Source organism: Poeciliopsis prolifica, unplaced genomic scaffold (genome assembly GCF_027474105.1).
Source record: "Poeciliopsis prolifica strain line A6 unplaced genomic scaffold, Auburn_PproV2 SCAFFOLD051, whole genome shotgun sequence".
NCBI lineage: Eukaryota > Metazoa > Chordata > Actinopteri > Cyprinodontiformes > Poeciliidae > Poeciliopsis > Poeciliopsis prolifica.
Genome location: NW_026562426.1, coordinates 1,578,360 through 1,606,102, shown reverse-complemented (window position 1 = coordinate 1,606,102; position 27,743 = coordinate 1,578,360). Strand labels below are relative to the sequence as shown.

The 27,743-nt window shown below is 38.6% G+C and overlaps 6 protein-coding genes across 9 annotated transcripts in view; 2 read left to right on the top strand and 4 right to left on the bottom strand.

Moving 5' to 3' along the window:
- tbc1d14 (TBC1 domain family, member 14) overlaps window positions 1-14,095 on the top strand; it is a 36,034-nt gene extending 21,939 nt beyond the window's left edge. For all 4 annotated transcript variants that reach the window (XM_055058518.1, XM_055058519.1, XM_055058520.1 and 1 more), the window contains 10 exons: window positions 881-963; window positions 1,064-1,181; window positions 2,748-2,854; window positions 3,798-3,872; window positions 3,962-4,053; window positions 4,204-4,275; window positions 7,569-7,697; window positions 8,479-8,588; window positions 9,919-10,177; window positions 11,003-14,095. In XM_055058518.1, coding sequence (XP_054914493.1) covers window positions 881-963; window positions 1,064-1,181; window positions 2,748-2,854; window positions 3,798-3,872; window positions 3,962-4,053; window positions 4,204-4,275; window positions 7,569-7,697; window positions 8,479-8,588; window positions 9,919-10,177; window positions 11,003-11,071 — 1,114 coding nt within the window. In that variant the 3' untranslated portion in view covers window positions 11,072-14,095. The remainder of the gene's footprint in view (window positions 1-880; window positions 964-1,063; window positions 1,182-2,747; window positions 2,855-3,797; window positions 3,873-3,961; window positions 4,054-4,203; window positions 4,276-7,568; window positions 7,698-8,478; window positions 8,589-9,918; window positions 10,178-11,002) is intronic.
- A 2,496-nt stretch (window positions 14,096-16,591) lies between these two features.
- Window positions 16,592-17,457, top strand: LOC129378230 (C-C motif chemokine 7-like). Its single transcript, XM_055058525.1, is given in 3 exon segments — window positions 16,592-16,811; window positions 16,888-16,999; window positions 17,220-17,457. Coding segments are annotated over 3 exon segments (432 nt in total). The 3' UTR covers window positions 17,320-17,457.
- Window positions 17,458-19,026: 1,569 nt separating this feature from the next.
- On the bottom strand, window positions 19,027-20,050 carry LOC129378232 (C-C motif chemokine 3-like). The gene is made up of 3 exons (XM_055058527.1): window positions 19,918-20,050; window positions 19,592-19,703; window positions 19,027-19,453 (listed from the first exon to the last, which is right to left on the bottom strand). Exons 1-3 carry the CDS (start codon window positions 19,985-19,987, stop codon window positions 19,360-19,362), a joined length of 276 nt encoding a protein of 91 aa, XP_054914502.1. The 5' UTR covers window positions 19,988-20,050; the 3' UTR covers window positions 19,027-19,359.
- A 797-nt stretch (window positions 20,051-20,847) lies between these two features.
- Window positions 20,848-21,870, bottom strand: LOC129378231 (C-C motif chemokine 4 homolog). Its single transcript, XM_055058526.1, has 3 exons — window positions 21,734-21,870; window positions 21,408-21,519; window positions 20,848-21,267 (listed from the first exon to the last, which is right to left on the bottom strand). The coding sequence occupies exons 1-3, from the start codon at window positions 21,801-21,803 to the stop codon at window positions 21,174-21,176; spliced, it is 276 nt and encodes a 91-aa protein (XP_054914501.1). The 5' UTR covers window positions 21,804-21,870; the 3' UTR covers window positions 20,848-21,173.
- Window positions 21,871-22,544: 674 nt separating this feature from the next.
- On the bottom strand, window positions 22,545-23,594 carry LOC129378233 (eotaxin-like). Its single transcript, XM_055058528.1, has 3 exons — window positions 23,478-23,594; window positions 23,117-23,228; window positions 22,545-22,976 (listed from the first exon to the last, which is right to left on the bottom strand). The coding sequence occupies exons 1-3, from the start codon at window positions 23,545-23,547 to the stop codon at window positions 22,883-22,885; spliced, it is 276 nt and encodes a 91-aa protein (XP_054914503.1). The 5' UTR covers window positions 23,548-23,594; the 3' UTR covers window positions 22,545-22,882.
- A 2,573-nt stretch (window positions 23,595-26,167) lies between these two features.
- Window positions 26,168-26,957, bottom strand: LOC129378234 (eotaxin-like). The gene is made up of 3 exons (XM_055058529.1): window positions 26,850-26,957; window positions 26,673-26,784; window positions 26,168-26,575 (listed from the first exon to the last, which is right to left on the bottom strand). The coding sequence occupies exons 1-3, from the start codon at window positions 26,917-26,919 to the stop codon at window positions 26,482-26,484; spliced, it is 276 nt and encodes a 91-aa protein (XP_054914504.1). The 5' UTR covers window positions 26,920-26,957; the 3' UTR covers window positions 26,168-26,481.
- Between the last annotated feature and the right edge of the window lie 786 nt (window positions 26,958-27,743).

Sequence of the window (27,743 nt, the reverse complement as noted above, 5' to 3'; positions counted from 1 at the left end):
TGGCTTGTTTTTGATTATATCCCAGTGTTCACATTCATCCCATTTCTATATCAGGTTTATCTGGTAGAATATAAATGATCACATTTCTATGACTACATCCTTTAACATTAAAAGTTTTTTATTTTTATTTCTGCAGTTGCTATTTTGTGAAACGTAGCTGAAATTTTTACATTTCGAATATTATAACTTGCCATATTCCAAACACGCTCAGTATTTATTTTGTATAGGCTGAAGTCTAAGCAGTCTCTGTCCTATGTCCTCTTCTGGAGACGTTTTCAAGTGTTACCCAGTAATCAGTTTGCTGCCAGCATTTTTGAAACTGTCCTTTTTAGGCTTGGGCAATACATTTATTTGATCAAATTTTAATGGAATTTAAAGATATAATTTTGGGAAAATTTGGACTTTATTTTTCTAATCCACTTCTTGAGTTTCCATAGTTCAGAGATGTCAGCAAGTCCAGGGCAGCCATCTTGTTTTACAGCTTCTACTTTTGACATTGAATTCAGGTCAACTCAGTCGAAATATAAGTGTCAGGCTACAAAAATATATTTTTTTTTATTACCAGCATAAAGTCAAAATAATGTGAGAACATTTTTTTTTTATATTCAGCCAGCTCCTTTTTAATTACAATAAAGTGTTAAGTTTTAAAATTTAAAACTTTGTGGAAACAAAAAGTAAAATTTAAAGCAGATCCAAACATGTGCTGGTGGATTACATGCAGCTTGTGATGGAGTGTGGAGAGTTTTCTCTACAGGACTGGTGTGTCTCTTTAGGGCATAGACTTGCTTCTCATAAATGATGTAGGTAGAGTTCAGAAAGCACACACATAGCTGCTCACTCATTTCCCCTGACACACACACGTACATCTTTGTTTTTGCAGTAATCTGCCTGCCAAACCTGCAGAGGAGGCCCAGAAACATCGACAGCAGTATGAGGAAATGGTGGCCCAGGCCAAGAAGAAAGGTCAGCCAGCTCCACTCCTCACTGAACCACATCAACTCCTCATATATCGTTTTGTTTGTTTGTTTTTAGTATTGTTAAATTGTCTATTTGTTTTCTACAGAGCTGAAGGAAGCTCAGAAAAGGAAGAAGCAGCTGGAGGATCGCTGTAAGCTGGAGGAGAGCATCGGCACGGCGGCCCAGATCTGGAACCAGGAGATCCTACCCAACTGGAGCACAATGTGAGTCATGTTGTTCTTCTCTTTATTTTCAAAAAGCCACATTTGTATGTGGTAGAGTAAATTAAATAAATGCAAAATTATATGTTTGACTTAAGTTAAAAAAGAGAGAAAAGATTAGTTAACTTTGGATAACACTTTTCTTCCATCTGTATCCATCTGGTTTTTGTAAAAACAGAAATGAAGCATATAAAACCAAATGGAAGAATTATCACAGCTGTAATAATTTTATATTTTATAGATCATTATATGGATCTATAGATCAACATCACAGTAGGCTGAATCAATGAATATTGGTTATTGTGGCATCTTTTCCTAATATTTTATTCATTCTAAACATTCTCAGCTATTTCCGGCACATATTGATTGATTATATTTTTCCCATTTATTCATCCATCCAGCCATTTTCTTCTGCTTATCCAGGGTCGGCTCGTGGGAGTAGCAGCTTAAGAAGAGAAACATTTCTCACTGAAACATTCATGTGTGACATTCCCAGTATACTTGCCACGTCTGAGGCTCGTTTAATCTCAAAACCGGACGCGCTTGTAATACTTGTTATTCATGTACCTATCCACCTTATTCCTGGCCCCCATGAGGCTTTGTGTGATTTATGGGCGCGACTTCCACTGCTAACCGGAACTCCCATGCGTTTACATGTTAGTAACTTGTTAATTGGCTTTCTACAAAGGTTTTATAGGCTGTAAAATATGTGGGAACTATCACAGCTTGCATGTGGCAATGTTGTTTTACAGCTACCTACAGCTAATGCGGGGAGGAATGGCGACTTGAAGAAATGCCCACAAATAACCCGCACTAGCATATTTAGCTACTTCACTGACTCAGTTGCTTCGGATGCAGATGCGGGTTTTCTTCCCTTGGCTTTCTATCCATACAATGAAATTAGCCCATAAAGCATTTTGGGTTCTCTCTTCAAATTAATGTGTGATTCTGTTCAATTCTAGTCCAGTGGGCAGATTCTCCATATTACAGTCTGGGGTGCAGCAGCAGCTGTGGTCATTTCTCCGCTGATTTACAGCGACACTCAGCAATAGAGAACCTCTGTACTGAGCAGCTCTCTGATAGCAGATGGTGTGTCCGTGAACAAGTTTGACTAAATATTGTATTCTGACCAAAAAGAGAGATGTAACTTCTATCATGAATATAGATTGGCAAAAAACCCTACAAATTACAGTGAAATACTGCTATTTCCAATGGGTGCCGGAAGCAAGACCCATAATCGTTTCCCCAGTAAGCCTCACAGGAATAAGGCGGATAAGATACTTTCTCTAACATCTCTTCGTGGTCCTCAACGTTGTTTTAATACCACATTAGATGCTACAACCGAACTCATGCAGAACAGTAAAAAGGAGTTGTGAAAATCTAAACAGGAAGTAGGAACCAGATACATTGTGTTGGGGATTACCTGTTATTTCCTGCTCTGGCAGTGGAGGCAGCAGCTGCTGCAGTTGGATATTATCGCCCCCATGTGGCACTGATCAGTAATGGACTCTTTAAAAAGAGAGGAAAGAAAGTTGTAAACCAGCCTGAGTTTATATTTTCTTTGTGCAGGTGTACCTCCAGGCGAGTGAGAGACCTCTGGTGGCAGGGCATCCCTCCAAGTGTCAGGGGGAAAGTGTGGAGCCTGGCTGTGGGCAATGAGCTGAACATCACACATGGTACATTATTATTATTATTATTATTATTTTTATTTTTTTTGTTGTTGTTGTTAATTTCAGTTTTAATTTCAATTTACAGAGTTCTAGTTCAGCTCACCCACCTGTTTCCTCTTTCACCTCTCCTCTAACTGGTTGAGTTCATAATAAATAAATTTAAAATCTATAGGTTAAAGGTTAAAAAAGGCTGTAGTATCATTTTTTCAAACACTAATTTGTGTCCTTATTGGCTGAGTAATTTATTGATATACTTAATTGAAATCTGGATAAGAGTTGACTATATAGGAGAAGTTATATTATCCTGTTCCTACAGACTTATTGGGAGTGAGGATGTTTACAAAACAGCCAAGTAAATGAATGTTTTTGAATTTATTCTGAAGAAGCTAAGTTTGCTAGTTGTTTTCAAGGCCAGCTGATACACTGTATGAAAATAAAAAATGATTTGCGCTGTTGGTGCAAGTATACTTACCACCGATGGGGGAAAAAATGTGCAGTTTGACGGCTCAAAATATAACACCTCCTCCCCTTTATCACCATGTCGTTCTGAAAGAACAATGTTAAAGGTTCCTCTGCAACTTTCAAGAACATAGCATTTCATTTCCAGCCCTGACTATAGCAGAGGCTCATTAGATGCATGAAAAATCCAAAATATAGTTGTCCTGTATCACAATCTTCAGCAAGTAGCTTTTATTCTACATACCCTTATTGGGCAGTTTGTAGATACTTTCTGTAGGAATATAAACATGAATGATGAACATGATGAAGGTCACTGGCTCTCCACTCATCAAATTCAGTACTTAGATCTGAACACTAGAGGGCAGCAACAAGTAGGATGAATGTGTTCTGAAATGTAAACACCTCTCTGTTCTCTCCTCTTGTCCTCCACTCAACATCGTTAACCTTTGCCCTCTTCTCTCTCATGTCGATTGACCTGGCGTCCCTGCAGAGCTGTATAACATTTGTCTGGCCCGGGCGAAGGAGAAGTGGAGAAGCACAGCAGTTCCCTCCACTGACACTGAAGGTAGAGACTAAACGCAAAATGTGGATTTCTTTGTTTTTCATTTCTGATCCAAGTAAAACTCCCACATGACACAACGGGATTTCTTCAAGACGTTTTAGATTCTTCGGACCGCGAGTCGAGCCTGGAGCTCATCAAGCTGGATATCTCCAGAACTTTCCCCCAACTGTGCATCTTCCAGCAGGTGAGTGACAGGAAGCTTCATGAAGGTTGTATCCAGAATGCAGCTGCAGTCCTGTTGAGCCTAATTAAACAGGTGAGCCATGTTGAAAGCTGTTTAAGGGAAAGGGAAGCTCATTCTTGTTTCTTTTGTCTTTTCTGGGTCTCTGTTCAGGGCGGGCCTTATTATGATGTGCTGCACAGCATTCTGGGAGCATACACGTGCTACCGGCCAGACGTCGGCTATGTAAGTCCGTCCAAACACTTCCCTGCTTCCTGTGGTGAAATTACATCTCATCTCTGTCATGTTGGTTGTTTACCATCCATATATATGTGAATTACGTTAAGAAAATTTACTCATGGATAGAAAAGCTCTTTTATTGGCCAGGCCTCTATTCAGATAGACCTTTACATGTGATTATTTGTCATTTAGTATTTGTTTTGTATTGATATTTATACTGTTGTTTCATATATTTGATTCTTTTTTCTCTTTTTAATTTTTTTTATTTTCTTATGCCAGTGCTATAGTGTTTCTCTATTTGTATCTTCAGATTATTTTTTTTAATTTCTTTTCATATCACAGCAATAAAAAATTATCTAAGGGAACAATAATAATCACACCAATATTGTTAATCCACTTTTAAATCATGTCCATCTTTTTTATGTATATATCTTTTTTTATGACTGAACACACTGTTTGGGTAAATTTGATCTCGTTCTTAAATAAAATGACTCGAGTCTATTTAACTATGTATATACACTCATTAACTAGAACAATATACACAGAATATAATAATAATAATAATACATCATATTTTTTAGCACTTTTTTGGACTCTGACGTTTTACAAGAAAAGAAAAAAAACAAAATCTAATAATTTTGGTCCCTGATGAACTAGAAGTACAAGATTTATTTATTTTTCTTGACAAAATGATATTTGAAAAACGGCATGCTAAATTATATATATATATATATGTGTGTGTATCTATATATATGTGTGTGTGTATATATATGTATATATGTGTGTGTGTGTGTGTATATAAATATAGACTTAGACTTAGACTTGACTTTATTGATCCCTTGGGAAGACTCCCTCAGGAAATTAAAGTTACCAGCAGCTCACAGGCAAAAATGTGGCACACAGTAAGCATATGCAAAAGAATACAAAAAAATACAAATTAAATAGAAGGTACACAGTAAATATAATAAGAATATAAATACAAAACAAAGAATATAAATACAACACAAAAGGAAAATATAGCATATATATATATATATGTATGTGTGTATCTATATGTATATGTATATATATATATATATATATGTATGTGTGTGTATCTATATGTATATATGTGTGTGTGTATATATATATATATGTATGTGTGTGTATCTATATGTATATATGTGTGTTTATATATGTATATGTGTGTGTGTCTTTAAAAATGATCTAAAGTAATAGAAAATATTTATAAACTAAGTTACAGAATACGCAGGGTGACTGTGAATTATGTAAAAATTACAGCATCGGCACAATGGTATTCCACAAAGATATTCCACTAAAAGTGCTTTGAAATGAAGTTGTCATTAAATCAAAATGTGACGACCGCAAAAGTACAACTCCCAATTACATCACACTACTTGGTTAAATATGATTACAGTTACTGTTTCTAATTGCATTTTTCAACCTTCATGTCTGTAGCGGTCACAGCCAATCTGACACGTCTCAATATCGTTTAAGGTTATTTTCCCTCCAGTTGGTTGCCCTCTTCTCTACTAGCTTTGGGGAAATACCCACTATGTCACAGTGCAGTGGAACATTCTTAGAATATCGTAGCATTAGCATAATATTTTACCCTGTAATTTAACACCACAGAAACGCTGTAGGGAAATATTAAATGGACTTTCTGCTGTTGACCACAGGAATTCTTGTAGAGCATGAAAAGGTAAATATAGCACAGCACAAGCCTCCCACTCAACACCAACGCCCATGCTTTCTATCATTAAGCTGTTAGAGTGCGGTGCAAGTAGATGTCAGCTTCTCGGATGTAATTTTCACCTGAGTGGGCGCTGTGGAGAAGCTGAGTGGGTCCAGCTTACGAACGGTGAGCAGTCAATATCAGCTCTGACTCTGGCATTTCAGCAGAGTACGAAAATTTCAAAACCAATAAAATACACTGTTTATGTTTGTACGCTGTTTGTGTGACTAATGAGAACTCTAATTGATCTGATGAGTTCAAATAAAATTTTTATCTTCTGTAAAGAAAAAAACTTTTTTATTGCTCCCTGTTTAGTCCTTATAGTGTCTGTAGTTTTAATGAATTGTTTCTGTTTAATATTGAACAAAAACAATCTAGCTCTGCAGGGTGGGAAAAAATGTCTGATTAAAAAAACAAACAAAACAAACATCAAGACATGTCAAATCAGTGAATCCTTTTTATTTCTTTATAGTAAATTATGTTACAGGATGTCAAATGTCAATCTTTGATGTGTCAAGTTGATTGTTTTCATTACTTTTTATGAATTTATATCAGTGTTAATGCGTCCTTAAAAACTTTAAAATTCATGTATCTAAAATTAGGGCCTTAATGTGTCTCATATTTATTAAAAAAGTAAGATAGTCTCATGTCTGAAATTTTCTCTTCACATGGTTATTTCATCATGTTTGTTCTGTATATTATTTTTGTCTTTTGGGCCTTTTCTATCAGACAAACATTTGAGTCGCACTCAGATGTTGTCTTTGTGCTCTGACTGCAGACGGTTGATGCTTCTGCTAACTCACTGCTAACATACCCTTGCTACCTACCTAGCTCGCAAGCTTCTTTGTGTCAAAGTTAAAATTTGTTGCCAGTTTGCTGGATGAAGTTTGCACATTTCTGTGGAGATATAGGTCTTAAATTTCATTCATATTGGTCCTGAAAAGCGTTAATTTTGCATTGCTGAAACTGCAGGTTTCAAAAACTAAGGTTTTCACTTTAAAAGCTCAAAATAGCAAAATTACTCCAGTCAAACATCAGTAGTAGTAAAATGATGTGTACTCAGGAGAGTAAACAAAATAAAAGGAGACACTTTGACACAACTAAAGAGCTTTATTGTTCAAATAATTTTATTTTTGAGCTTTTTAGCGGATCAATCTGTGAAATTAAAAAGCCACAGCATCACGGAGCGCTCTTTGAATCATGTGAGCTGTGATGTCGGCTCTGTTGCTGTTCAACCGCAGCCCCACGCTGCTGTTTATACACTTTTATAGAAATGACTGTGACTTCCTGCACTGACCCCAACCCATCTCTGCACACATCTGTGCACTCACCGCTGCATGTACAGTTTATGAGCATCAGCCTCAGTTTATGTGAATCTCCTCTGTTTTCAGTCTGATTAACAATAAATGCTCCTTGTATTGATGGAGTGAAAGTTCAGGTGTTGAGTCATGGCCGTGCTCTGAGTCACTCGGACACAAATCACTCCGACTCGCATCTGTAGCTGTCAGCCCGTTTATGGCTGTGTTTTAAAATCATTTCTTCTTACTGCCTCCGTCGTGCTCAGGTGCAGGGGATGTCGTTCATCGCCGCCGTGCTCATCCTCAACCTGGACACAGCCGACGCCTTCATAGCTTTCGCCAACCTGCTCAACAAGCCCTGTCAGATGGCCTTCTTCAGAGTCGACCACAGCCTTGTTAGTAAAACACACACCCACACACACACACACACTAACACTCGGAAACCACATCATACATACAAAGAAATCACACGTGGGGAGCCTCTTTGCAAACTTCATATTTATTCTGACCGAATGTTTGGGTAGGAAGTAGAACTAAAGGGATTCTCAAAAACTACGCAGGGGACTTTACTTCAGGGATTTACCCGTCAGATATTAATATCTGTCTATGCCAATATTGGGGGGAAAAAAATCTATGTTGAGTATTGGTGACAATGTTCCTGAACCATGAGGTTGGATCTGAGCGACATAATGTTTGATCATTTATATTCCATAATATTCAGAAATTATTGCTCAGTCTGAACCAGTTGAAAGGTTTTATGCTGTTTATTTTTACATGTTTGACTAATGAAGTCAGTCTATTTTTGTTTGATCAGTTTCTTTCTTTTTTTTTTTTACAATGGTTGTGATACTCCGAATTGCACTGAATAAATTAAAGTTATTTTTACATTCGATCAAGCTTGTGAAGCTGTGTATGTATTTAAGTGTGCTGTTCTGGTGCAGAGTTATCAGATAAATGAATTATTCAGTATGTTTATGTCTGTGTTTATAAAAAAGAGAGACTGTTTAAGTAAATTCAACTATTTCTCTGCATCAGATAAACTTCAGATATCGGTTTTGGAAGTGAATAAGGTGGATTGGTGCATCCCTACTCTGCTCTAAGCAATGACTGTTAAATGTTGCTGTCTTGATAACAGTTTGGCTTGTTTCCATGGTTTCCTCTCTCTCCCGTTTCCAGATGTTGACGTACTTTGCAGCGTTTGAAGTGTTCTTTGAAGAAAATCTACCAAAGCTCTTTGCACATTTCAAGAAAAACAGCTTGACTCCTGATATTTATTTAATTGACTGGTGAGTTTTTCACTTTTACACATTTCTACAGTTTTTTTAAAGTTTTTTTTATTGACCAACCCTGAACTTGACTTGGTGCTTTAGATAGTTTTGAACCAGATCTTCCAGTTGCTCCGTCAGTGGCATGTTGAGCTGGTAATGTGTTCACCTGCATGCAGAGTGAACTTTGCGCTCCATGTTGCTGTAGGGGAACTTCATGCTGCCTGCGGGTCACATTTAGAACCTCAACTGGGTTTCTGAGAAAACAGGATGGGCTCAGTTTGCACATGGGTCTGTGTTAGTGGTCTGTACTCTACTAGAGGAAATTCTCTTCACTCTCACTTGCAATAATCTCACTTCCATTGGAGGGTGCACTTTTAAATGTGCTTTCCCTTTTCTTAATGTCATATTGCAATTAATAATGTAAAATAACGTTGGTCGATATTGTCATATGTCAATTTGTTCCGTCTCTCTTCTAGAGAAGTGGAATGTACACTTTTTATTACACTGTTTAATGAGGTCTTTAACACCAATATAAACACTGAGGTGTCAAACCACAAACTCTGAATTTTCATCCTTGGCTGTGTTTGCATTGAGCATAGAATTGTGCAACTCGGAATTGCAAAAACAAATGCACCGAATGGCAACGGCAGTTTTCAAAAAAGTCACAATAAAAAGGTTTTGACCCAGGATAAAGTTTTTTTTGTTTGTTTTTTTAGCTGTGTTGAAATTCAGGCATTTTGCAAAACTGCGATAGAAACACTTCATTCATCCCTGTTTGTGCACAACACGGCTACTGCAAAACTGTTTTCTTTTTTCAACATTAACAGAGTTGAAAGTTTTGCTCATACTTTTAATGAAAATGCTTAATGAGGAAAACATGTTGCAAGTTACAAAGTTGTCAGTTTCAGACATGACTGCTAACACCTCCTGATACAGCCTGTCGTAGATAATTGGATCTTTGCAGTTTGATAACCATCGATCCAAACAAACCTTGCACCTCAGAAAAATCGCTCCTGTTTTCCTTAATCGGTGATGGTTTGTGTTCAGACTCCCAAACTAGTGCAGGAAAAAAAACGTGTCCCAAGCTGCCTTAAGTGAGTTCAAATCATAATTTTTTGCACCATTTAAAATTTAAGTTCTTTCTGATCACTCAGAACAAACAATGATTCCTGGTCTAAAAGTCCCCAGTTAATTCTGATGGTAGTACTGACATCATGAATGTAAATGAATTGATTACCCCTAAATAAAGTATTGCCTTCCTCTGTTGTCTCTTGCAGAGAGATGCAGTTTTAATTTGGCTGCCATTTACAGTTTTGTCTTCTTTCTTTTTCTTTTTCTTTCCTCCCAGGATCTTCACACTGTATAGTAAGTCTTTGCCACTGGACCTGGCGTGCCGGGTGTGGGACGTGTTCTGCAGGGACAGCGAGGAGTTCCTGTTCCGCACGGCGCTGGGCGTGCTGCGCCTCTACCAGGACGTCCTGACCTCCATGGACTTCATCCACATGGCTCAATTCCTCACCCGCCTGCCTGACCTCATCCCCCCTGAGCAGCTCTTCCAGCACATTGCAGCCATTCACATGACCAGCCGGAACAGGAAGTGGGCCCAGGTACTGGTTCGTCCACTGGGGTCTGTTTCACAGTGCATTGCAAAAGGATTCACTCTCTTTGGACATTTAAAAAAAAAATTTAATCAGAATTTTGTTCATTCTTCTGCCCAAAATAGCTCAGGCTGGATAGAGCTCATCTTTGAACACCAATTTCAAGTCTTGTCAGACATTCCCATTTAATTTTGATCTGGACTTTGACTGGGCTGTTTTGGCACTTGAATTTGCCTTACACTAAACCATTCCACTGTAGCTCTAGTTGTATGTTCAAGGTCGTTATCCTGCTGGAATGCGAAGCTCTGTTTAGGGATGCACTGATGTGAAAATCTAATACCGCTGTTATGGATTGTAACCAATATTTACCGATATATTGTATTATATTTTCCCCAACATTTCAACATGATGAAAAATACTGCCTCACTGACTACGCTTCCTGGATGCGTCAGTAAACCCTCCATATACTTGTATGTCTCTTGGACGATACCGATATTGATGCCAATATATCGTGCATCGTTAATTCTATTGTTTGGTGCACTCTCTACTTTTCACACATTTATACATTTCAGATTTTTAAGTGTTCAGTCAGAGGCTTCTTTGGAACCACTGCAACACAGACAGGAGAGCCCTCCTGGGACCTCAATTTCCCTTTAGGGTTGAAGTGTTCTTGAACTGAATGTTTTGTCTGTTACTCCTTTTACTATTTTTAGCATTTTAGAGACACAATTAGAAAAGTTTGAGGCGTTTGAACGCTTTTTGTTTCGTATTTTCATGCTGCCTGTGAGAAGCGAGAGAGTAAAAACACGCCTCTGCTGCCTTCCATCCTCGCAGGTCCTGCAGACGCTGACAGAGCAGAAGAAATCTGGAGCGAGGCTGTCCGGAGCCGAGGCGCTGAGCTGAGGTCAGAGGGAAGGTCACACACTAATCCACTCAGACCCCCTCCAGCTTTCAGAGCATCCTGCACCTGAAAGAGACAGAGACACCCTCTCCTCTCCCGCCTCCCATCAGCTTGTGGTGGGAGTGAATTACCGTAGCTGCTGAGTCGGAGCTTTCCTTCGTGTCGCCGCTCAGACCCTAAACCAGCATCCACAGGAGGGTCTGCCGGTCAGGAAGCACCGGGAGGTGAAAGGAATACGAGGCCTTATTTTCCTGTTTTTCTCCCCAACACCCAACATAAAGCCCAGCAGTGAACTGGAAACTGTAGCTGGGAAACGGTGAAGAATGTATCGCACTCCCACTGTCATGAACACCAGGCTGACTCAGATCTCTTCTGGTGGGGGGAGGAAACCACAGAGGCACCACTGAAGTTACTCCACCAGTCCCTCCACCTGACCCCGGATCCTCTGCTGTCGGCTACCTGAACCGCGATCCACTCGTCTCTTTCTTCCTCTGGTTACAGTGACAAGCATCACAAACCTTTTTTTTTTTTCTTCTTCTAGATGTGTACCAGTCAGGGAACATCACTCTCATTTTTAATTCCCACCTTTTGCTTTCAAAACCACCATGCTTGTTTAAAATGTGGCCAGTGGATTCTGTTTGCACTTTTATCATTTCCTCATGGTGTGTTCTGCGTGTGTGTTTTTTAGGCTTGTTTTCTGAATCATTCCATTCTGTCGCTTTAAAATCCACGAAGCTGCAGCTCGATCACATGATGACTCTGCAACATGTGACTAATGAAAACTCTTCACTGAGGTCGTATAAGCTGCCTGGGAAATTATTTTTACTTTTGCGTCAATGAAACTGGGTTAACTTAAAAAAAAAAGTGGAAAAGTTGGTCTAAACACTGCAGATGTTGATTTCTTTTTCATGCTTTTAATGTGTTTATGGTACATTTCAGCTTTGTAGTGTCCTGGTGTGTGAAGTCTTTTTGTGCGGTTATTTAATATTTATCAGAACTGTGACGAGATATAAAATGGAAATGAAGGCTTGTGGTGAAGTTCCTCCTCAGCAAGTGAGAGGTGTGTGAACATGTTAAATGTCGAAACGGGACCGGTTTACTTGATTCACTATTTGATCAAAGAAACATTTTATTCGTCTGCGTTAAAATTTGTCCAGATGATAGCTGTGATAGTAAAATAAACTCCGGATTCTCAAGCAGTTCAGAATGTGCAAGTTCTGCCTCGCTGATACTGTAACTTCAAGAAGGAGCCGTCGGGGCCTGATGGTGACTATTTAAGAGCTTTAATAGAAAGTATAGTTTATGTCTGAAGCTGCAACATGCCATTGATTTTTGAACATGAACGCATGAATTAATGAAGTTTCCCAACAAACTGTTTTTCTTGCATTTTCCTTTAGCACTTTCTTACATAAGGCAGCCATATTGGATCTTGAAGTTGCATTGGGGAGGCTCCTCCCACCTTTGGAACAGGATCCTCCCACTTTTGGCACAGGCTCCAATATATTTTGAAGAACCCATACAGACATGGCTTTCCACTGTATGCAAGTTAAAACAAGAAATGTTAAGATTCAACATTTATTCCTCCTGTAAAATAACACAATAGATTATTGCAGTCAGGGCCGGATGTAGAAGTACAAGGGCCCCAGGATTCGAGCCAGTTTTGGTGCCATAGCAAAAGAAATTGAACTCATGCAAATTACAGACCATAATAGGTCCTGTTGTATGTCTGCAGATGACTCCATTTTGATCCCAAAACCATTCATTTCAAATATCTGAGAAGTTTAAATTTATAGGAAAAAAAAAACACCACATGCAAAATTAATCTATGACCTTAATATGCAATATGATGTTTGAGAAAGATAGAAAGTACAAAAGATACAAACAAAATATACATAACAAACATAAAAGTGTTTTGTTTTTGTTTTTCTGCCCACACATCTCAGAGCCCTGGTCTTTCTAAAGTCTGGCTCGGATTGCAGTCACAACCAGAGATTTTCCAGCCAATTTGTCTTCAAAAGTGAGGGAACGATGTAGCCTGGAATTTTATTAAATTAGACTTTTTTCAGTGTGAATAAAAAAAGAATTCACACTTGCCTTAATGCCAGAAACTGTCCCCCACCTAAACACACGTCAACACACTACACGGCTGCTGCTGGTTTAAACGCTGCTGCTCCAAAGCGCAGCAGGATGCATTCAAATGACTGTAAATGTCTTGGATGTTGGGATCAGATGTTGGCTCTGCTTCAGTCAGTCTTCTGTGGCCTTCACAGTGGATTCACACTGTGGTAAACGTGTCATCCCGTCATAACCAGGTGACACCTGCATTGACATTGCTGTCATCCGTAAAGTTAAAGTAACACCTTAAGGTTCCGCATAAAACAACAAAACGTATTGAAACTTGTCTTGGTATTTTTTTTTAATCCCCATTTTTAATCTAATCAGGTTGAAAGCATAGAAATCTGATTGGATCTGAAGGTCAACTGTGGATAAAATGAGTGTGTCCTCTTGGTTGTTTTGCTGCTGATTTGTATTATTATTTTTTACGTGAAACTACTTTTGTTTTCGGTGAAAATCTCCTCTCAGTGGGACCACGCTCTCGAAGTACACCCAAGTCTTGAGATGACTTGAAACCAAAAATCGGTTCTGACTTGTCGGATTCTTCTCACACATCTTTTGGCTGTCTTTAGTCAGTTTTCTGTTTCTTTTCTGCTTTCACATCATCATCTGTCTGCACCTCACTCCCCTCCCCCCCACCACCCACCATTCAACTCCTCCACTGTGGTTTTTCTTTAAAAACCACACAGGACTGCAATAAAGCTTTTTGCACAAACATGTCAGCCTTTGCATTGAGTTGTGCCTCGCATCATCTCTTCATGTCATCAGTCACAGTTTGTTTTTGTGTTGTCACTGACGTTGCCGTGCCGATCCTTTCTCTGTGATGTGTGCTTGTGGTAAGAAGGTAATTGCACAAAGATGTTGGTTTCTAACATGTTACATTAAAGTTGAAACCTGGTGTTATCAATCAACACTACCTGTCCTTCCTTTAATCCACTGCACTTAAAACACACACACAAATACTCGAGCAGAAGTGTCATTTTCCTTTGCTCACTAATCAGATTGATTTTTTTTATTTTTATTTTATAGTCACTTTCGGAGTTTTTTTTTTTTCGAGTACCGTTGAAGACTGAGGGCCGTCATGCGACTGTATTTCACTTGAAAATGTACATAAATGGTTTTATCATAATAAAAAGCTATACATACCCTCCTGCTTTTTTGAGTCTTTGTTAAATCTACAGATGTGTGTAAAAAAAATTAATAAAATAAAAAATTTGATTGTGAAAAGTATTTTTGGACACTTTGGTAACGATAAAGGTCAGGCTGTGGTTCTGTTGCGGTATAATGTTAGCCTGAGTTGATCATTTGCATTGTTGGGTTGGTGCTTCTCCTCTTCCTCTTCCTTTATAGAGAATCTCTGATCGTACACCAAAGGTTTTCTACAAGACTCGGGTCATGACCGTTTCTGGCCACTGAACCAGCTTTTGGTAACTTTTTGGTGTGGGCTGGGAACCAAGTCCCAGCTAGAAAATGAAATCAGCATCTCTATATATCTTGTCTACAGAAGGAACCAAAGGTTGCTCTAAAATGTCCTTGCAGATGGTGGACTGCTCCCCAAACCTTCAGAAACTTCACTCTCAACTCCAACCAACGAGGTTTATGTGCAACTACCCTTTTTCTAAACTCTTGGTTTCCAAGTGAAATCCTTTAGGTTTCCATTTGGAAAAAGGACGTTGGATCACAAAGTGATCACTAAGTTGGGCTCGACTTAAGCAGGTTGTTTAATAAAAATGTCCTGGTCATCAAAATTGCAAATGTTGCCTACAAACGAGACAAACCAGGACGATGACTCAGTTTGCTAACGTTTGCCTAGTCAGTCACTTTTTCCTAGAACTACGACAGACAGGTGGAATTTACCGAGAAAGAAAAACGTCATGGATTGTTGCACCGCAATGTGTTAATGTGCATTTAGAAATATGCCTTTGTGTAATTTGTATCGACTCTCATTCTTTAATTTGCTTTGAGGATGTCACAGTTTTTCTTGATCTCTCATGATGACATTCCTACAAACTTTAGAGATGATTTCAGAATGTTTACAAAGGAAACTCACAATCTCATTTTCAAGAGCAACCCTTTATGACCGCAGCCTCTACAAGCATTCACCATTCACATCCCAGCAATGATGTATCCTACTTTCAAAGGCATCAAAGTATAAACCATCAAACTTGTTCTTTCAGCAATGCTTTCAGCTCACTGAGTGTCAATTGTTCTATCAATTTAGACTCGCTGAAAGTCATTCCAGACTGAGGGGGCGGCGTATTTAAATGCCCTCTTACTAATATCAGTTCAGTTGTTTTTCTCTATAACCCAGGTCCGATGCCTGCCCTGTGTAGGATTCATCAAGAATCCTAGATGAATCGACTCCAACCTCGGTCCATGAACGGCTTGAGCTCGACGTCGGCAGCAGATCTCCCTGCTGCTGAAGCACCTTTTCTCATCACAACCCAACAAATTTACTTTGGCAAGTGGAGCAAGTACAGCTTTCACCATAATGCTCCTCTTGAGATGTATAGAAAGTATGCATCAAGGACCCGGAACCAAAATCTGAACGGCTGCATCATGGATGTAAACTGAATAATTCAGGTCATTTCCCTCATTTAAATCAGTCATGTGGAAAAGCCTCATTTTCCGCATACATGGAAGTTGTTCCTCCGTAGACGAACCTCTGAGAAATTTCTCTTCCGTTTGAATTCAAGCTGGGTTACGTTGTCTCATTTCAAGGTCAAGGCAACCACAGAAAGAAAACCATGTGTGGTGAAGACATCCAGACTGGATAGAGATAAAACTTTGACTTTAAAGGTTCGCCAAGAAGCCACTGCGAATGAGATCATATGCAAATGGAAGGAAATCTGCAACCACCAACATAATCTGCGACTGTTTGGTCAAGACTCGAAATGATCAACAACAACGCTGGGATGAATTATTGTTGAACAGCAGCTTTGGTTTTGGCCATTAATAACGTTTTACAAGTGCATTCTGGGAGTCCGAGTACTTATCGGTTTCTGTATGCAGTTCAGTCCTTGTTTCTGTCATGTTGGGCCCAGTTATAATGTAGAAAGATAGTTTTAATAAGTAAAACTTTGTTGAAATTTATTGCCTCTGACAATGAAGTTGATTCAGATTGAGTTCATTTTTTGTTGTGAAATAGTCGTGTTGGTTCTCAGTAAACCTGATCAGGAATCGGTTCAAGACTTTTGAGTTGGTTTTCAAACCAGAAGCATGAGAAAAAGGAAAGTAAATGCAACTTTTGAACCTCAATGTTATCTCTGTGTTGTTTCTCTCATTGTTTAGTAAGAGCCAATGCCGTGCTCCGTCAACATCTTGCTCGACGGATGCAGGATCGGTCAAACCGCGGCTGCTTTCCCTCTGCCCTCCACCGTCGTTTCTAACTGAGTGGAAAGTTTCACATGCAGTGTCTTCACAACCACAAGCCCTCCTACTGTAACCCCACTGACACCTCATTTCTCCTCCTATCCATTTTGAACCTTGATGCCCCCCAGACGTGACTCAAGTCTTCATTATCATCATCATCACCTCCGGAGGAGCATCTGGTCGCCATGAAGGCCCAACACGTCTTCCTGCTCTGCATCCTGGGAGCCGCTCTGCTGTCCACAGTCCTCTGCAGCAGTAAGACCACAGCCGGACCGCAGCCGCTTCTTCAGGCTGACGGACGATTCGTTTCATGTGACCTTCTTGTTCTTAGATGGAATTGGACCCGACGACTGCTGCTTCAGATTCTACCGACGGCAGATGAGGAAAACCGCCATCCGCATGTACCACTTGACTGATCACCGCTGTCCCAAGCCTGCAGTCGTGTGAGTAATTCAAACTCCAAACTGGGTTCATGTCAGTCAGGTTTTCAACAAGTCCTAAGAAGATAATTGGGTAGAATTTTCTCTCAGGGAAATTATTATGAGAATAATATCAATAATGCTTAAAACTACTAGAGATGTTTCATATCGACATTACTCTTGGCCTTGTACAACGAAGTGTTGGCAGCATTCTTATTTTCAAATCTCCTTCCTTTTTGTTTAGTTTGGTCACAGAACTGAATCGGCGTCACATCTGCGTGGATCCAAATCTTCTGTGGGTTGAGAACATGATGAGGCATCTGGATGAAAAGGACTTGAAGTGAACGTCTTGCTCATCCCTTCACCTTCCTTTGCTTTGTTTCATGCCTCACGTTTGAACGTTTGCTGCGTTCTGGAGGCTCAGCATGTTGTTCTGATGAACCAGAGACATTTATCTGACTGTTTCAGTGGTTTCCTTATCTTGACGGGTTAACCTCACTGGAAACCAGTTTAGATTTGATCTTGTTTTCTGATGTTTTCTAAAGTGATCTGCTTGTATCTGTTGGTTTCATCTAAAATAAAAGTAAAAAAACACATTAATCTGTATTTCTACTTTGCTCAGGATTATAAACAACTTTTTTGGAAAGACGAGATGAAAAGATTAGAAAATCACATAGATCAGTAGATATGAGGTTTCTGCAAGAAGTTACATTTAAAACTTAAAGATCTGAATAGAGGAACATTCATTTACTTTATCCAAACAAGTTAAATACATCTTAGTCAGAACCAGTTGGTGTTTTCCAGCTCTGACATGTGACTTGAACGTTTTTACCAAACCACATCACCTTCCCACTCAATGTGATGAACCTCATCACACTGACAACCAATTTCAGCCATTTACTGAAATGCCTGTTACTAAATAGATAAACAGAAAGACAGACAGACCAATACTTTATTAATACCCACATAGGGAAATTCATGAGCCTAAGTAGCACCTAATACTCCCACAGCACACACACCATCAGACCTGGACAACCCTACGTCCAGCTTTAGGGAAACAAATTATTCTCCTATTGAGACAGTTGAGTCTTAATGCCTGTTGACCAACCAGCGGCCTCAGGTCTCATCCTCCAGAGCTGCTGTCCTTCAACATTATCATCATCATCATCATCATCATCATCATCATCATCATCATCATCATCAGTCATTCAGTTCTGCAAAGTGTTTGTCCTAAATGCAGATAAACTTTTGTTTTTGTCCCTCTGAATATGATTTATTTGCCTTTGAGGAGAGTCGAGGTGAACAAACTGTCCCTGCTGAGTCACATAGTCACACGTTGAGCAAAACGTATCATGTTGGGTATCAGTTCATCGTTCTGCTAAATGTTGTTTAGTTTTTGAGGTTTTGAAAGCTTCACCTTGACTTGCTATCTGTTGTTTTTGTGAAATTGTTGAAGTTTTGTCTTTTCTGACCATCATTCTTTCCTCCAGAAGTTATTTGACTTCTCTAGAGGAATGCTGCTGTAATGATCCAGGAAACAGAAGCCAGAGGAAGCAGCAGGGAGAACCAAAGACGTTAAAGATGGTGGCAGAGAGATGGCGGCAGCTCCTTTACAGGGTTTTATTCTCCAGACGATTAACAATCTTTACTACCTAATAGTTCCTGTGGATCTTCACAGATGCGGCGTACGAGCTTCATTTTTAAAATGAGTTGAACCAAGTCAGAACTTATCATTTCAGGCTTTATAAAACACAGATATTATCAGTGCTTACACAACTGCAGTGTGGGGCAGCAGGCATCAGTCCTGTAATATGAACTGATGAAATTTTTGTTCATGCTGTTTCTGAAGAATTCAAAGCAGCAGACGTCAGGAGCACAACACATTTAAGGAGGCCTTCGTCCTTGACGCAGCAGTCACAGGTTTGATTCCTGGTCTGGTGAACTTTGCTGCACGTTCCTCTGTCTCTTTACCTTCTTCCATGTCTTAGTACTTAGAAATAAACCACCACAATAAAACTTAAATAAAAGGTTGAAAACTGAGAACCATTTGATCAGTCAGGTTTATTTTTGAACAAAAGCAAGAAAATGAAAATTTACAACCAAAGGAAATTTTTTTTATGGTTTTGTGTTTGATTAGAGAAAATTATGAAAACAGAACAATAAGAAAAGAAAAAAATCAAATCAACATGAATCTGAACGGTTCCAGTCACTGATGTATGATAGTTAATGTACAAAGCTTCCAAAAGAAATGATACAAACATCAACAATGATTACATTTAAAGGCAAAATCTTTGATTGTTTGAAACAAAATAATTATGATAGTGAAAACATTATCTCTTTGTCGAATGAGTTTTATTGGACCATCAGGACAGATGGCAGCAACTTTAAATGGTCTTTCTGTCCACAAAGTTCATAACTTTCTTCACCCAGGACTCATTTGGATCCACACAGATTTCCCGTCCCTTAAGTGTCATTAAGCTGAAAGAAAAGACATTTTTGTCAAAAGACGGATAACAATAATAAATGAACTTTGATTTCAATAGAACTAAGGAGAGTCAGAAATAAAGCAGCATAATTCACATTCAGAGAATAACGAACTCAGTTATCAGGACTTACATAACTCCAGCCACAGTGCAGCGAGGATCCGTTCTGTAATATGAAGACATTCGTTTTTTGTCCATCGGGTTTTTGAAGAAGTCAAAGCAGCAGTTGTCAGGACCATTTCCATCTGAAAATGACACCGCTAGTTAATGAAGAATTTTAAATGAATGTTACAACACTTCATTTCCCTTTGGGATCAATAAACAAACTTTGAATTTGAATTGAGTCAGAATCAGAATTTCTTTTATTGTCGTTGCTCAAGAAATCACAACAAAATCAGAAAAGAAGACAGAATTGAATCATCAGCTGGTGGGTGAAGCATCGTCTCCAGATGAACTTACTGTTGCAGAGGACAGTGGCCAGCAGAGCGGCTCCCAGCATGCAGAGCAGGAGGATGTGAACGGCCTTCATGGTGACCAGATGTTGGTGATGATAGAGACGCTCTGGCTGGTTTGGACGAACAGTGGAGCGGTGCTGCATTTATCAAAACAGAAGTGTTAAAAGAGGCAGGGTCTCCGTGGTTACGCAGCACCAGAACGCCTCTGAGACGGTGAAACTTTCCACTTGGTTAGACAGAGTGTTAGATTGAAGAGGAAATGCTGTGGGTCGGCCACAAAAAGCATGAAGTCAGTGAGTATCAGTGAGCTGAAGACATAAACACCATCACAGATCTCTATTTCAGTTGTTTATTTTGAGATAAATACTAAGTATGAAACAAGTAAATCCTAACAGTATTTTTAGAATTGCACCTTGTTGTGCTTTTGCATTCAGCCCCTTTTCCTCTGAAACATCTAAATAAATTCAGTCAATTAAAAGTGTTTATTTGTAATTTGTTCAATAATGTCTTAAGTTTGAACACATTTTATATTTACGAGTAGAACATTTTTCCTTTCGCCCCCTGCTGGTAAAAGTTATCCAAGGTCATCTGTTGGAGTTACTTTAGTTAAACAGCAAACATGAATAAAATATTGAGTTTTATTACATATAGTTGTGACTTTAAAAGGGATCTGTATCTACAGTACATTAATGTTGAAATAAACTTATATAACTTATATAATCATTTTTAGGACTAATATCTCAGGTTTGTGGTGGTGAAGCTCAACCCACTTAAGGAGGCTTTAGTCCTTGATGTGGCTGTTGCAGGTTCAATTCCCGGTCTGTTGACCTTTGCTCCTCTTTATCTACTTCCATGTCTTAGTACTTAGAAATAAACCACCACAAAAAAACGTTTAAAAAAAGATTGAAAACTCAGAACCATTTGATTAGTCAGGTTTATTTTTGAGCAAAAGCAAAAAATGGAAAACTTACAACAACCAAAGGAAACAATTTTGATGGTTTTGTGTTTGATTAGAGAAAATGATGAAAACAGAACAATAAGAAAAGAAAAAGTCAAATCAACATGAATCTGAATGGTTTCAGTCACTGATGTATGATAGTTAATGTACAAAGCTTCCAAAAGAAATGATACAAACGTCAACAATGATTACATTTATAGGCAAAATCTTTGATTATTTGAAAGAGAATAATTCTGATACTGAAAACATTATTGCTTTGTCGAATGAGTTTTATTGGACCATCAGGACAGATGGCAGCAACTTTACAAGGTCTTTCTGTCCACATAGTTCATGACATTTTTCACCCAGGGCTGATTTGGATTCGCACAGATGGGACGTCCCTTAAGTGTCATTAAGCTGAAAGAAAAGACATTTTTCTCAAAAGATGGATAAAAGTAATAAATGAATTTTGATTTCAATAGAACTGAGGAAAGTCAGAAATAAAGACGCATAATTCACATTCAGCGAATAACAAGAACTCAGTTATCAGGACTTACACAACTCCACTTTTGGGGCAGCGAGAATCAATCTTGTAATACCAGGAGATGAGGAATTTTTTCACTGGTTTTCCGAAGAATTCAAAGCAGCAGTCCTCTGGAATACCTGAATCTGAAAATAACACCGTGAATGAACAATTTTAAATGAACACGATGTACAACACTTCATTTACCTTTGGGATCTGTAAATAAAGTTTGATTTTGAATTGAGTCAGAATCAGAATTCCTTTTATTGTCGTTGCTCAAGAAATCACAACAAAATCAGAAAAGAAGACAGAATTGAATCATCAGCTGGTGGGTGAAGCATCGTCTGCAGGTGAACTTACTGTTGCAGAGGACAGTGGCCAGCAGAGCGGCTCCCAGCATGCAGAGCAGGAGGATGTGAACAGCCTTCATGGTGACCAGATGTTGGTGATGATAGAGACGCTCTGGCTGGTTTGGACGAACAGCGGAGCGATGCTGCATTTATCAAAACAGAAGTGTTAAAAGAGGCAGGGTCTCCGTGGTTATGCAGCCCCTGAACGCCTCTGAGACGGTGAAACTTTCCACTTGGTTAGACAGAGTGTTAGATTGAAGAGGAAATGCTGTGGGCCGGCCACATTATTTTTAGAATTGCATTAAATACCCGTAGAAACTGTGTTGTGCTTTTGCATTCAGCCCCTTTTCCTCTGAAACACCAAAATAAATTCAGTAAATTAAATGTGTTTATTTGTAATTTGTTCAATAATGTCTTAACTTTGAACACATTTTACATTTAGGAGCAGAACATTTTTATTTTGCCCCCTGCTGGTAAAAGTTATCCAAGGTGATCTGTTGGAGTTACTTTAGTTAAACAGCCAACAGGAATAAAATAGTAACTTTTATGTTGATACATAAGTTGTAGAATTTTTAGGACTAATATCTCAGGGTGCTGTGGTTGTGCAGCGGTTGAGCACAACCCACTTAAAATCAACGACAGCCACATCAAGGCTCTTGATACTTGATGTGGCCGTTGCAGGTTCAATTCCCGGTCTAGTGACCTTTGCTCCATGTTCCTCTCTCTCTTTACGTAGTTCCATGTTTTCGTACTTTAAAATAAACCACCATAAAAAAAATCTAAAAAAAATTTAATACAAAAATATTGAAAACTCAGAACCATTTGATTAGTCAGGTTTATTTTTGAACAAAAGCAAGAAAATGAAAACTTACAAGAACCAAAGGAAACATTTTTGATGGTTTTGTGTTTCATTAGAGAAAATGATGAAAACAGAACAATAAGAAAAGAAAAAATCAAATCAACATGAATCTGAATAGTTCCAGTCACTGATGTATGATAGTTAATGTACAAAGCTTCCAAAAGAAATGATACAAACATCAACAATGATTACATTTATAGGCAAAATCTTTGATTATTTAAAACCAAAATAATTATGATAGTGAAAACATTATCGCTTTGTCGAATGAGTTTTATTGAATCAGGACAGATGGCAGAAACTTTAAAAGGAAATTTGGTCCACAAAGTCCATGACATTTATCACCCAGGGCTGATTTGGATCCGCACAGATGCGACGTCCTCTTTTTCCTTTTAGGCTGAAAAAAATGAAATTTTTCTCAAAAGACGGATAAAAATAATAAATGAACTTTGATTTTAATAGAACTGAGGAGAGTCAGAAATAAAGAAGCATAATTCACATTCAGAGAATAACATGAACTCAGTTATCAGGACTTACATAACTCCAGCCACAGCGCAGCGAGGATCAGTTCTGTTATATGAAGCGATTCGATTTTTGTCAATCCGGTTTCTGAAGAAGTCAAAGCAGCAGTCTGTGGGACCACTTGAACCTGAAAATGACACCGCTAGTTAATAAATACACTGCTCAAAAAAATAAAGGGAACAGTGTTCCCTTTAGCAGTGTAATTTTGAATGAATGTGAGTTACATTTCATTTTCCTTTGGGATCAATAAACAAATTTTAAGTTGAAGTAGAATCAGAATTTCTTTTATTGTCGTTGCTCAAGAAATCACAAAATCAGAAAAGAAGACAGAATTGAATCAGCTGATGAGTGAAGCGTCGTCTCCAGATGAACTTACTGTTGCAGAGGACAGAGGCCAGCAGAGCGGCTCCCAGCATGCAGAGCAGGAGGATGTGAACGGCCTTCATGGTGACCAGATGTTGGTGATGATAGAGACGCTCTGGCTGGTTTGGACGGACAGAGGGCTGCAGAGCTGCGTTTATAAATATCAATACATAATGAAAGGCGTGGAGGTGTAAAAGAAAGAGGAGGGTTTGGTGGTTACACGATGACGATATGCTGCTGTGATGGTGAAACTTTCCACTGCATTAGAAAGAGTAGAAGGCAAAGGAAATGCTGCTGTGGTTGGACCAAAGTTGCCCCTGAACAGCAAGAAGTTAAAAAAAATCAAGTGTAAAACTTCTATGATTCCGCAAGAAAAAAAGAAAAACATTGAAAAAGGCTGAAAGGAATTGAATTAAACCTTTATTGACGTAATGATTAGAGTTTGGGGGGTTTTTTTTAGCCGTTTTTGTGTTTTGGTAAGAAAACAGAATCGTGTTTGGTGTGAAAGAAGTCAGCTCTGATCCTGGGTCAGGAAGGTAACACGTATAGCCTCAAGCATCAAGAACATATTCCCTGTTACTGGTGAGACGATTCAGATAATGTAAAGCAAAAGAGGGATGGGGAACATATTATCAGGTTTTCCTTCTTCTGATTAAGATAAAAGAAGTTATTGAGGAGGGTTGGGCTTGAAAATGGTGGAAAAGTCACTGACAAACTCTTTCCATTCTCAGAGACCTGGACGTGTCTGTTCTCTGAGAGGTGGAGAACGTCTGTGGCAGCACCAACCACCACCTCCATGGAAGGAGGATGACGCTGATGAAGCACATGCACAGGAGCTTCTGCAGATTCTCCCTCTTCAGCTTTTGCCTGAGTCGAAGGCGATTGGCGGGATCTTCTCCGGATGTCGTCTTTCTTTGGGTTCAGAGGTTTCCAGAACTTGAACACACCGTTAGAGACATTTTTCTCCTGTTGGATCAGGAACTCGTGGACACAGTTGGTTCTTCCAGCAGTCTGAGTCACAACCAGCCCTTGGAAGAGTCCTTGCTAAGTGGCTAACATCCCTGCAGACCCCACACATCCTGGATACAAACCGATAAACATTTAACAGTCAGAGTCAAAGAACGGCAGCGTAAGATGAAAGTTTTCTGCGACTGCAACAAACGTTGAACAGTCAAATTCCTTGTTTATTTGCACAAACGCAGCAGATGAGGCTGATTTATTCTAGTTTTTACATCAAAATGACTTTTCTCCAGCAGTTCTAGATGTTTCCTGCAGTGGGGTTGTCACTGCACAACTTTTCCGAACCACAACAGATTGTTGTTTTTAGGTGCCTTTACCCACCAAACCGAGTCAAGCTATACACACATACATGTGTTTTATGACCCACATAAAAACACAGAATATTTCCTCTTTGGCTGCATTTTGCACAGGCCAGCATATCTGCATTAGCTTTTAGCAAACACTGAGTACAAATACACACCTGAGACACTTGAATACTTTCAAATGAAGTATTTAAAAAAACTTAAAGAACATGAAGGTTTCAGTATCAGTAGTTGGACGTCAATGTCAAATTTATCTACGTAAAACGTAAACTTTTGACCAAAGTATTGCACAACATACATCAAGCACCAAAACACAAAATACATCAGCAAATAAAAAAATATTGAAAGTATCAGAAGAATGTGAACAGCTGATGAGCATATAGAGTAGATCCATTGCAAAAACAATGATATGGATAAATTCATACCATTAAAGTTCATATTAACATGAAGCCTCAAATGAAAATGTGACTGTTTGGTCCTAACTGTACATGAATGTTTGTTCCTCTTTTCATCTCTCTGAATATAATTATGTTGCTATTAAGGAAATGTGAGGTGCGACAATCGGCCCCTGCACATCGAGCAGAACGCATCCTGTTGGGTTGGTGGTTGTACCCAGAAATGTTTATCATGCATGAAGTGGGTTTAACGTTGGATCCTGCTGACGGCGGATTGTTCAGGTCTGCGGCTTTGCTGAACTTTGTGTCGTTCGTGGTCAGATCTGAAGATCCTGGATGTAAAACTGCAAAATCTAAACATCAGAGAAGACAAGCGCCTGAAAAAAGTTGAAATTTGAGAATTGTTGAATTCAAGCTGCCTCTGCTTCCCCTCTACATCTCCATAACAGCTTGTAATATTTTATTTTAAAATGTTCTTGTTCTGTGCTTTAATTTGACTCACGCCATCAATGAACCATTTTTAAAATATGTATTAATAAAACTCTCAACGTATTTCACTAACAATAACTTTGTGAACAAAGATTAAGTCAGTTTATCTGTAGGCCACAGTGTGAAAATGTGACTATGAGGAGAAGCCAGGATTTCTCACCCATGTATGTTTTTGATCAAATAAATAATAATATTATTTTTTGATGTAAAACTAAACTACCTTTGACATTAAAAACCTAATGTAAAAACTAAATTGCACAATAATCTTTTAAGTTTGAACACATCTTCAATCTGAGAGCAGAATTTATTCTTTTCGCCCCCTGCTGGCAAGAGTTAACTAAGAAACTCTAATCAGGAATTGGCTGTTAATTAAAAAAAAAAAAAAATTCACAGAAATGAAATTTGGTGACATACTTTTTATGTTATTTAGGGGTTCCCTAAATAAGTTGAAAATTGTTAATAAAATTATAATGACAATAAATCAGCCTTGCTATTTATTGCTCAAAGCTTCATTATTAAGATTAAAAAATCAGAATCGTTTGACAAAAGTTACATTTATTTTAGAATAAAATCAAGCATGCAACAACCAAAGGAAACATCCAGAAGACTTTGTGTTTGATTACAGAAAAACAGAAAAGAAAGGCAAAAAAAAAAAATGGGGGGGAAAAAAAACAATCAAAAACAGAATTGTCCTACAGTCAATTCATTGTAACAATGATTACTTGAACCAAAGTTGAATGGCAGAATTACAGTCACTCTGCATTTTATAGACCTTCATATGAACTGATCGAGATGGATACAGGCAGATCTCTTAACGGGGCTTTTTCTCCAGAAAGTCAATAATCGTCTTCACCCAGGGCTGCTTGGCGTCCACACAGATGGAGCGTCCTTTTTTTGTTGTCAAACTGAAAGGGAAAAGAAATCAAGTAAAAAGAAGTTCACCAAAGAGCTTCACGTTTTACAGACGAAGTCACAAATGAAACCCCAGCCTGCAGCACTTACACGATTCCCCTCAGCGAACAGCGGGGATCAGTCTTCTCATATGAAGACATGAGATTTTTGTTCAGGCGGTTTTTGACGAAATCAAAGCAGCAGTCGACCGGAGAGTTTCCACCTGAAAATGAGACGGTCAGACTGACATCAGCAGATCGGAGGAGCGTCGTCTGCAGGTGAACTTACTGTTGCAGAGGACAGAGGCCAGCAGAGCGGCTCCCAGCATGCAGAGCAGGAGGATGTGAACGGCCTTCATGGTGACCAGATGTTGGTGATGATAGAGACGCTCTGGCTGGTTTGGATGAACAGAGGGCTGCAGAGCTGTGTTTATCAAGACCCAAACATGATGAAAAAAAATAAAAAAATCTGTCGGAGCTTTCAGAAAAGTGTGGGTTTCTGCGGTTACACTGTGACTGAATGCTTCTGTGACAGTGAAACTTTCCACTTGATTAGGTGGAGTGGAAGATTTCAGAGGAAATGCAACGGCGGTTAGACCAAAATGCATGAAGTCAAAACTTTCTAACACATGTCAAACTTCTATGATTCTAATATAAGATATAAACAAACCTCACAAGACTAAGAGAAAAATGTACTATGTACTTTTATCTTAGTATTTACCTATTATGGCATGACTTCATGTTGGATTTTGCAATTTTTCTTAAAGCCAAACACAAAAACAGAATTATCAGGCATCATAACTAGGAGAGAATTGAAGCCTATCTGTTTGAATTTCTGTAGTATGAGGTTCATTTGATTTTATATTTCGGAATATGAATTAAATCTATTTGACATGTAAAATATCTTCCTATGACATTAGTTGTGAATTGGCTCAGAATAAATAAACTGAATGGACTGGAATTAACTGTGAATGAAGTCCAGTAATAGACTGCAGGAATCAAACTTAAAACACTTTAGAGTTTTTCTTTTTTGCAGAAATAATTTGAAACCTCATATTTAGTGCTATATAATAAAGCATTTAGTTTTAGTTTTGATAAAAAGTCATTTTGTACTTCACTTTAAACCTGTTCAAAATTGCAGAAGCTGCTTCACATCCACTGATACTCAATATTCAACCACCAA

What these genes read in the sequence shown, in the direction of transcription:
- LOC129378232 (XM_055058527.1), bottom strand. Translation starts at nt 19,987, where the DNA reads ATGAAGGCCGTTCACATCCTCCTGCTCTGCATGCTGGGAGCCGCTCTG. An exon ending in GGCCACTGTCCTCTGCAACA is followed by an intron (nt 19,704 to 19,917) that starts GTAAGTTCATCT and finishes TGTCATTTTCAG; the next exon opens with ATGGAAATGGTCCTGACAAC. An exon ending in TGCACTGTGGCTGGAGTTAT is followed by an intron (nt 19,454 to 19,591) that starts GTAAGTCCTGAT and finishes CTTTTCTTTCAG; the next exon opens with CTTAATGACACTTAAGGGAC.
- LOC129378231 (XM_055058526.1), bottom strand. Translation starts at nt 21,803, where the DNA reads ATGAAGGCTGTTCACATCCTCCTGCTCTGCATGCTGGGAGCCGCTCTG. An exon ending in GGCCACTGTCCTCTGCAACA is followed by an intron (nt 21,520 to 21,733) that starts GTAAGTTCACCT and finishes TGTTATTTTCAG; the next exon opens with ATTCAGGTATTCCAGAGGAC. An exon ending in TGCCCCAAAAGTGGAGTTGT is followed by an intron (nt 21,268 to 21,407) that starts GTAAGTCCTGAT and finishes CTTTTCTTTCAG; the next exon opens with CTTAATGACACTTAAGGGAC.
- LOC129378233 (XM_055058528.1), bottom strand. Translation starts at nt 23,547, where the DNA reads ATGAAGGCCGTTCACATCCTCCTGCTCTGCATGCTGGGAGCCGCTCTG. An exon ending in GGCCTCTGTCCTCTGCAACA is followed by an intron (nt 23,229 to 23,477) that starts GTAAGTTCATCT and finishes TGTCATTTTCAG; the next exon opens with GTTCAAGTGGTCCCACAGAC. An exon ending in TGCGCTGTGGCTGGAGTTAT is followed by an intron (nt 22,977 to 23,116) that starts GTAAGTCCTGAT and finishes CATTTTTTTCAG; the next exon opens with CCTAAAAGGAAAAAGAGGAC.
- LOC129378234 (XM_055058529.1), bottom strand. Translation starts at nt 26,919, where the DNA reads ATGAAGGCCGTTCACATCCTCCTGCTCTGCATGCTGGGAGCCGCTCTG. An exon ending in GGCCTCTGTCCTCTGCAACA is followed by an intron (nt 26,785 to 26,849) that starts GTAAGTTCACCT and finishes TCTCATTTTCAG; the next exon opens with GTGGAAACTCTCCGGTCGAC. An exon ending in TGTTCGCTGAGGGGAATCGT is followed by an intron (nt 26,576 to 26,672) that starts GTAAGTGCTGCA and finishes TTTCCCTTTCAG; the next exon opens with TTTGACAACAAAAAAAGGAC.